Genomic DNA, 9099 nt, shown 5'->3' with positions numbered 1-9099 from the left:
AAAATATTAAAACAAAACCACTGTTGTTCGAGTAGTTTATGTTATATAATTGAATTTTTTTTTTTGAAAATGGTGTTTGTTATGGGCCATTTTTTCCTCCCATAAAATGGAAAGCTTAACTTGTATTAATATTGACGTACATTGGGTATTAGAGCACGTTGGTAGTTAGAGATATTACGCACTTTTATTATATATAACAAGTGCGTAATATTTTGTAGTGCTCATGATCTAAAATGGGCAAATTTCCATAGAGCGCATTTAACTCCTTTTTCGTGATAAAAACACAGACCCAATAAATATTTTTTTACAAAATAAGAAAGAGTTATCTATTAACTTTAAATTGCTACTAACACTAGATTTTCGTGATTTTGTAATTTATAACGCTTATGCAATTTTTATTTGTAAATTTTTCAAAGACAGAAAGAATTTTAAAAAAGTCTGCGTTTTTATGAAAACTGATTCTAAAGACCTCGCGGATTAAAGAGGTTGGCTATAAATTGTAAGATAGTAACTGAATTGAAATAAGTTCAAAAAGAAGACTCAAGATGAAGGTTTTACTGATTGTGTGTGCTGTTGTTGCTTTTGTGAGCGCAAATAGTAAGTCAGAACAACTTTTTACCTACCGCGTTTGGTTGTAAGAGCTTGTTGCTTGAGTAAAAGTGTTTAAAATACAAAAAACGTCTTTTTTATAATCGTTGTACTTTTCACATTGTCATAAGATATAATCTCCCAAACACGCGTGTTTGTTCGCTAGTTTTTAAATTTTATTTTCACACACAAGCAATTTGTTTGGTAAATTTGATGCAAATTTTTCATTTAGACATTTTGAATAAACAACGAATAAAGGATGAAATTGTGAAAGAGATTGAAGTTGAAATTTTAAAAAAAATTCTTGCAGACGATGATGACGAGGCAGAGCAAGATGATCTCTCTAGTAATTTTTCTTTTTATAAACTATTTACTTTTATCACCTACTCATCTAAATATTTATTTGTTAAAAGAAAAGCGAACAAATGGTTGAGTTCTTGAACTCTGTTTAGATTTAGGTGAACGTCGTGTCAAAGACTTAATCAGTATTCCAGGGCTTTCAATCCCGGGTTGGTCCATTCCAAGTGTCCCTTCAATCAGAATCCCTTCAATCAGGATCCCTTCGATTAGACGATGGTTTGGAAAAAAATGAGGACAATTGGATATTTTAGAAGTGATTTTTTTTTTTCATAACAAATACATTTTTAAAAAATTGCGTGTTATGTTCAAAAATCCCAAAATCCTAAGACCAAATGTTTATCCATCTTCTAGAAGATAAATTGTTAAATAAGTAAAGAAAGTTCGATGATCCGACGATTTTTGGTTACTTGTTCAATTTGGCTTTGCAAATAATACTCTCCAACATGGTGAAACATCAAGAAACTATTCTTAAGTGCATATATATTATTCTGAAGTGTAATGGGGAAGTGTTTACAAACGATCTCGCCCTCATTTTACAGTATATATGCTATGCTTTTTTTTTTCTTTTCACTCATTCCATATAAATCTTGCGAATATTTTTTCATACAAAGTAACAACGAGATCAAAAAAAAAAATTTTATATGCAGAGTTACAGCGAGATCTAAAAGAACTTATGCATCAGTCCGCCGCCGGTGATACATTTTATTTATAAAAGTAAATGCGTTTGACTTAACTCGGAGTATGACAAGGATAATGGGCAAACCCGGTTAGGCATTTAAAACCATGAAAGAGCTTTCAGATATTCCAGATCCATGTCTTAAAATCTTCCTTCAATTTGGAACATGTCAGTTCACCAACGTAGGAACAATTCTGTTCATCAAATCCAAACACGTTTTCTGTTCATCAAATCCAAACACGTTTTCTGTTCATCAAATCCAAACACGTTTTCTGTTCATCAAATCCAAACACAAATTATTCTTCGAGAAACTTTTTTGTGATGTAAGTTTATTTTTGAAATTAGTATTGAGGTGCGGCAAACGATTGTTAATGATAATGAAAGTGCATTAAAGTATAGCAAAGTTGCTGAAAAATAATAAAAGTTATAACACAAGAAAAATTATAACACAAGTAAGGCAGCGGTACAATCAATAATACAAAAATATAAAAAAATTGAAAGTGTGCAAAATAAAACACATTTAGGCCGTCGGTCAACAATAACTTCTATAGCAAAATAAAACACATTTAGGCCGTCGGTCAACAATAACTTCTATAGCAAAATAAAACACATTTAGGCCGTCGGTCAACTTCTATAGCAAAATAAGCTTGTTACACTTGAGAAGTAAAGCGATTTAGAGTTAGCCTGTTATTTCTGCGAGAGCTATTGAAAAGAAACTAGGCATTAACGTTTCTGAACGAGCAATACAACGTAGACTTCGTTTTGCAGGGTTTTATGGGACCTGCATCACAAATAAACCTTTCAATTCAAGATAAAATAAAAAATTCCTTGCCTGTTCAAAAAAATACTTTTCAAAGCCAATAGATTTTTGGAAATCAGTTTTATGGTTTAATGGAAGTAATTTCGAACTAAGGAGTTCTAAAAAAAAACAAAATGCATAGAAAAGAAAAGGAGATCTCGAACAAAAAAACTGTAAAACCAAACACGGAGTTGGAAATGTAATTGTTTGGCGATGTTAATGCTATAACGGAGTTTGTAACTTAGTTCAAATCTAAGAAAAATGAATAGGAGCTAGGTATGTAAATATTTTACGAAACAATCCTCTCCGTCAATATATTAGGCTTACCTGGTCAGTTTATTTTCCAACAAGACAATGATCTGAAACATACTGTAAGATTGCCAAAATATATTTTGAAGAAAAGGAGATAGAAATGTTGGAGTAATCTGCTCAAACCCTTGATATCAGTCCAATAAAAAATTTGTGGTAATATTTGGATGAAAAAGTTATTTGGGTTGAGCACAGTATCAATAAACAAAGTTTCTTTTTAGCTTAGGAGGCATAACATTGCTCAAAACTGTTCACTAAACCTAATTAATAGCTTTCCTTGTGTCAAAAACCATATTGATTTTCCTAGTTGGTCTATTCCAAGGGTCCCTTCAATCAGAGTCCCTTCAATTAGGATCCCTCCCGTTAGACGATGGTTTAGAAAAAAATGAGGACAAATTGTATAATTTAGAAGCGATTTTTTTCTGATAATAAATGCATGTTTAAAAAATTGTGTGGCATCTTCCGAAATCCCAAAATCCAAAGGCCAAATGTTTATTCATCTTCTAGAAGATAACTTGTTAAACAAGTAGAGAAAATTCGATGATCTAACGATTTCAGATCACTTGTTCTTCTCTCTAAATAATACTTCTCCAATATGGTGAAACGTCAAGAAAATATTCTTAAGTGTTATGGGGAAGTAATTACAAACTATTTCGTCTTCATTATAATATTTAATTTCTACTTTCCCTCATCAATCTTTTTGTCATGACAAAGTTGTTGCTAAAGGTTGATTTTTAATGAAAACTAACAACGCCTAACTTAAGTCATATAAAAGTTAATATAAATGAATTTTAATGTTAGATATAAAAAAAATAAAATTAAGTTAATATAAATGAATTTTAATGTTAAATATAAAAAAAATAAAATTAAGTTAATATAAATGAATTAATTTTAATGTTAAATATAAAAAAAAAAAGTAAAATTAAGTTAATGAAAATGTATTAATTTAATGTTAAATATAAAAAAAATAAAATTAAGTTAATGAAAATGATGCAACTTCGTACCGTTACCAACAAGATACTTTCCCGTGTTAACTTCATGACTGATTTGAAGTTTTGTTTTTACGTACAATCTACGCTTTGACCTCAAACAGAATATTTCTGTAAATTAGTTGTTTGGAACATTTTTGCTTCGCATGATCAAAATACTGACTAAAAAAAAATAGCAGCTTTATGATTAGAATTATTTTGGGTTAGCATCAATATTTTTGAAGAAAAGAGATTTGATAGAATATCTTCTATCAAATCTCGTTTTGAGATTTGATAGAATATCTTCTATCAAATATAACTTTTTGCTCTCTAAAAAGTTATATTTATTTCCAGGAATGGTAAGGAAGTCCTTACCATTTCTGGAAATAAGTATAACTTTTTAGAGAACAAACACTTAACATATACTTGATTAAAGTCATAATTTAAGAACGCAGAAGTCGATGTAAAAATGAAAAACAAAAATAATCAATTGGGCTAGATAAAATATGAACAAAATTCAACTTTTCTCAATAATTTTGTTTAACAACTATAAAATAAAAATTAGAAATAAAATTCAAATGTTTATTTGAATATCTGCATTTTATACCATTAATTATAGTTGAAAAATTATGATAAAAACAATGATAATAATATAGTAATATTATTAGTAAAAAATAATAGTTATGATAATGATAAATTTGATAAAATAGTAGTAGTTGTTTTAACAACAGTTATAACATAATAAATGTAAAATAAAAATAATATTAACAGTATTTTTCTATTAATAATAATGATAAGAAGTCTGGAATACTTCAATTCAGTTTTTGCCAGTGTGATCGACATTGCCGACTGACTTCAGTCCGTTTATTAATTGTTCAGTGTATCTGCAAAAAGTATCTAGCATGTGTCGATATTAGTTTTAAAATTTACATTTTTAAAGTGGATTAAGTAACTGCGCTGCTTAATGCTCAGTGCAAGAATAGCCTGATTCTTGAAAATTATATCTTGTATCAATATTAGTGTAAAAATTGACATTTCTAAGTGGGTAAAAGTCCATTTGTTTGGAAAGTAAGTTTAGTCTCGTCTCTTTTTGTAATAAAATAATTTATGAGAACTTTAGAACTAGGAGGAAAGTATTGTTCCCATTTGGCAATATTATCCTCCTAGTTGATTAAAATTGCTCCTATTTGTGTATACCATTTGTATGTATATATATATTTGTATGTATATATTTGCATATATATATATATATATATATATATATATATATATATATATATATATATATATTATATATATATATATATATATATATATATATATATATATATATATACATGTATGTATGCATGCATGCATGTATACATCCATACATTCAATATTTTTTTAGTTCATTCATAATCTAAAATAAAAGATAAAGAATATGGTTTTTCTGATTTTTGTAGAGAGAAAGTTTTATAAATCAAAACTCATTTAAATAAGCTTTTATTTTTGTTTCTTTAGTAGAGTTTTGAAATCACTCTGATTTCGTGGCTTTAAAAAGTATTTCAGATAAATGCGATTTTAAAAATGCGATTTAAAAGTGGTAAACTATTTATCAAAGCCTTCGCAAAAATAATGGTTTTTTTCTGCCGTTTAACATTTATTTATCTATAAATATAAGTGATTAACTGATTTTGTGAAAAAAATTGCTAGGTCTCTTAACTTAGGTAAGAACAGGATAATGCAGATTGGGGTAGGTTTGGCAAAACTAAGCCAGGATAGATTAGGCTAAGCTAATCTTATTTAGGGTAGGTTAAGTTTGTCTGATGAAGGTTAGAAAAAAACTTAACCTTACCCCTCTCTCTGTTGAAAAAATCCAGTTACACCTCTGGTAATTATACCGTCTCGGTACCTTCATACCAACTTTACAATTAAAAGGCCCTAGTATTCAGTATTTAAATCCTTACATTTGAGTTTTTGTTATAGCTAGTAATGTTTCAAAATTTAAACTTATTTTAAAGTGCCAGGTAGGAACTTTGATGCAAAGGCTCCGTTCACGAAGACTGCTGGCAAAGTACAGGGGTTATAAAATTGTCAGAATAGGAGGACAGTAGTGGCAAACGAGATCAATGATTCCATTGGCAGGTGTAGAGGATCTAGATCTGAAAGAGAAGCTGAACATTGTCATGTGCAACCAAAGCCTGCTACTCTTTTATGAGACTTACAAGGCTCTGCTGGATCAGTAATGCCAGATTGTGAACCCAGCTGCTGAATGCCAAGACAGTCTACAGCCTAAAGAAAAGGCCTACGTGGGAATTTTACTGCCCACCATCAAGCTTATGAAAGACAAGGTGGCAGTTTTGCGGAATGACAATAGCGTTGTAGAGGGGCAGCATCTCATTAACTACCTGCTGGAGAACCCTCACAACTCTAGAGTGGCCTTCAAGTGAAAGTTTGAGTATATGTTCAGTGATAAGAACCCTCTCATAGTCACAGCTCTCCACCTTCACTTCCAGCTCGGAGTTGTTGGGTGCATAAACATGTTCATGAAGGCCAACATAAAGAGAAGTATCATTACTGGGGTAGTGATGAAGGTAAGACCTGTTGAGGAGATTGATGGGATCGAAGTGATAACAGGTGCTGAAAATGACCACTTCAAATATATTTAGGAATGAGGATATGGTGGCCACTCTAGGCCGTCTGCAGACAGCATTAGATAAAACAGGGTCACGGACAGGACCCACGTCAGGGGCAGGACCCACATCTCATTTGACTAGTTCCAATTGCTACACAGAATTGTTTGGTTGGACATGTTTCTGAAATTTAATATCCATTTGTCCACTTCTGCGGCCGTGAAGGGGCTCTTTAGTAGGGATCTGACATTTTGAGGCCAAAATCTCAGAAGTGTTCCACGAAGGTAGCCTCCACCTGCTGGATGAGAAGTGGGTGGCCCTGATAGGGAGGGCGAACGATTGATTTCATTGCTTATATACTTTTATGTTAAAAAATTAATTAAACTTTTGCCTATTTTTTCTAGCACTATGTTTATTAAACTTTGTATGTAAGGTATGGCACTCATTGCAAATCTAAAGCCATTCTTTCAATTTTGAAAAACTTAGCAAAAAGTGCATTTTTTTTCAAAATGGGTAAAAAAAAATGCTTTTAAATCTTAAAGGCTATCCGACAATCGGAATATTGATAATTGGAACCGCAAATTAAAAAAAATATCGGCCTATCGATATCGGATTAGAAGTTCAAACTGTCTGACTATTGGATATCGGACTCAAAAAAAAGTAGCGGTTGTTTAGGTCTGATGTATGAATAGAGAAGAGTTGTACTGAATGGATCACAAAATAAGATTTTTTTTAAAAACACGATTAATATTGATATTGTAAGTAACTATGTTGGAAGACAAGATTCGTATCTTAACTAACAATCCTTGAAGGCTGTCATTGAGTAAATACAAAATCGCTGAAAAATTTGATAAATATGACACGTACAAAGTTGTTTTCTAGTCTGTTCAGTGCAGTTTATTTTACTAAATGGACCAACCTTGTTCTGAATGGACCAGCAGTAAGATATTTTTATGTAATCAATAAAACTTTGAATTATACACAGCAATGGGGAAATATTGATGTTCCAATATTGAATATTGTTGTCCTTGTGAAAAGTAACCTAAAATAAGTCATGAAAAGCCATGTAGTTTAACTTAGACTAGTTTACCTTGGACACATTTTGAGCGTATGTTGAGTATAATGAGACGATCTAAAATTATCTGACTGTAAAATAAGTTGCAATAATTATAACAACTTAAAAACAAAGTCTTGATCAGGAAGTCAATTTACGATAATTGCAAATGTATTTGTATGCATTATCTGCATTTGTGCACACTTTATGTGCCCAGCTGGCACACTGCCAGCAACAATACCATACTTCATTGTCTCAACCAATTTCCCCACGTATTGCACATAAGTCATTAATTGACTTTTTTCTCCGCAAAAAACGATCTTCAACACTATTATCACTTTTTTGGACATTCATATCAATAGTGTTAGCCAAGTTTCAGAGCATAATCAAATACTAGTGCTCTTAACTTAATAGGACTCAACATATATCCAATTTTTGAAGAAACTAAGCAATATTGAACCAGTTTTTTTTTTTTTCTGATACTGAGAACACTTTCATAGAGCTGTTACTATATGGAATACATAGCAATTTATTTAATCCTTTTGGTGATTACTAAACTTCTTTAACTTTCCACTTGAGAGTTGAATGGTTGACTACAAATATCTCAGCTTTTCATATAAAGTTTTGTTAAAACGCTATCAACTGCTTGGATCATATTATTTCGATCTTAACTACCCTCCACTGTTGCTGCTCTCTTATGTCTCATAATGCTTTTGAAACAAAAAATGAATAAAAATTCCATATTGTTTTATCATAAAAATACATTTTTCATGTTATTTTTTTTAATATTAAATATACAAACCTTAAAATTAAATTATTTTTTATTAGCTTTAGTAATTTAAATTACTTAAGCTATTTGTGGCTTTTTTTATTACTGTCGAAGTTAATGATGATTTTATAAGCGACACTTTATTATAAAAAACCTAAATATTGGGTTGAGCCTCTGTGTGTTTCCTAACCATTAGGATGGGTTTGTGTGTGTTTTCTTAAGGTTTTTGATAGACACTTAAAAGTTTCATAACTATGTTTAGTTGAACCTAAAAGGTTTATTCAACGTTAAGAAACTCACACAAGGGGGAGACAAAAAGAATACTTTCTATTTAGATATATCATATATGTTAAATGAAATAACGTTTACTCATCTAAACTATCATTATCATTTATCGGTTATTATTTAAATTAATTTATGTATATAAATCATTGCGAGGTTATAAAATAACCTAACTTAAAGCAATATTTCACTTTTGATGAACTATAAACGTTCGAACTATAAACGTTCAAACTACAAACGTTCGAACTATAAACGTTCGAACTATAAACGTTTGAACAAGAGAATTTTTATAACTTGTGTAAATTATGTAACTTGTATCCTAAAATTAGCTGCCTTCCAATACTGAAGTTAATGATTAGTTTTTTTTAGTATAATTTATTAGTCACACTTTAACAACTCGTTTATATAAAAAAACTGCAGTATTTTGCTTTAGTAAGTAACAAACTGAAACGCGATAAATGCTTGTCGAAAAATGGATCGGTCCATTTAGTACAATTAAGGGTGGTTCATTCAGTATACTCAAAATCCATATGCTTACCATACAATTATAACAATATGTACCTCAGATAATTTTCATTTTACAAAATATATATCTATAGTAAGAATAATCAGTGTTAACTTCTTAATATATTTTGTAAATTGAAAACTCAAAAGAGTTAAAAATTACATTTGCTAAGAA

The 9099-nt window shown here is 30.3% G+C and overlaps 1 protein-coding gene across 1 annotated transcript; it reads left to right on the top strand.

Annotated features, from left to right (window-relative positions):
- Nucleotides 1–443: 443 nt before the first annotated feature.
- Nucleotides 444–1258, top strand: LOC149878813 (uncharacterized). Its single transcript, XM_090071728.1, has 3 exons — nucleotides 444–597; nucleotides 821–934; nucleotides 1041–1258. Exons 1-3 carry the CDS (start codon nucleotides 546–548, stop codon nucleotides 1178–1180), a joined length of 306 nt encoding a protein of 101 aa, XP_089927854.1. The 5' UTR covers nucleotides 444–545; the 3' UTR covers nucleotides 1181–1258.
- The last annotated feature ends 7841 nt before the right edge of the window (nucleotides 1259–9099 follow it).

The sequence above is a fragment of the Hydra viridissima genome, unplaced genomic scaffold, assembly GCF_058129835.1.
Source record: "Hydra viridissima isolate aposymbiotic clone 2 unplaced genomic scaffold, HvirCarnegie_v1 scaffold_14, whole genome shotgun sequence".
Classification (NCBI taxonomy): Eukaryota; Metazoa; Cnidaria; class Hydrozoa; order Anthoathecata; family Hydridae; genus Hydra; species Hydra viridissima.
Note: the sequence above shows the minus strand (reverse complement) of the source record. Positions and strands in the feature narration are given on the sequence as shown.

Bases quoted from the DNA above. Each gene is read 5' to 3' on its own strand.
- LOC149878813 (XM_090071728.1), top strand. From the start codon at position 546: ATGAAGGTTTTACTGATTGTGTGTGCTGTTGTTGCTTTTGTGAGCGCA. The intron at 598-820 runs GTAAGTCAGAAC...TTTTTCATTTAG, and splicing joins TGCTTTTGTGAGCGCAAATA to ACATTTTGAATAAACAACGA. The intron at 935-1,040 runs GTAATTTTTCTT...AACTCTGTTTAG, and splicing joins AGAGCAAGATGATCTCTCTA to ATTTAGGTGAACGTCGTGTC.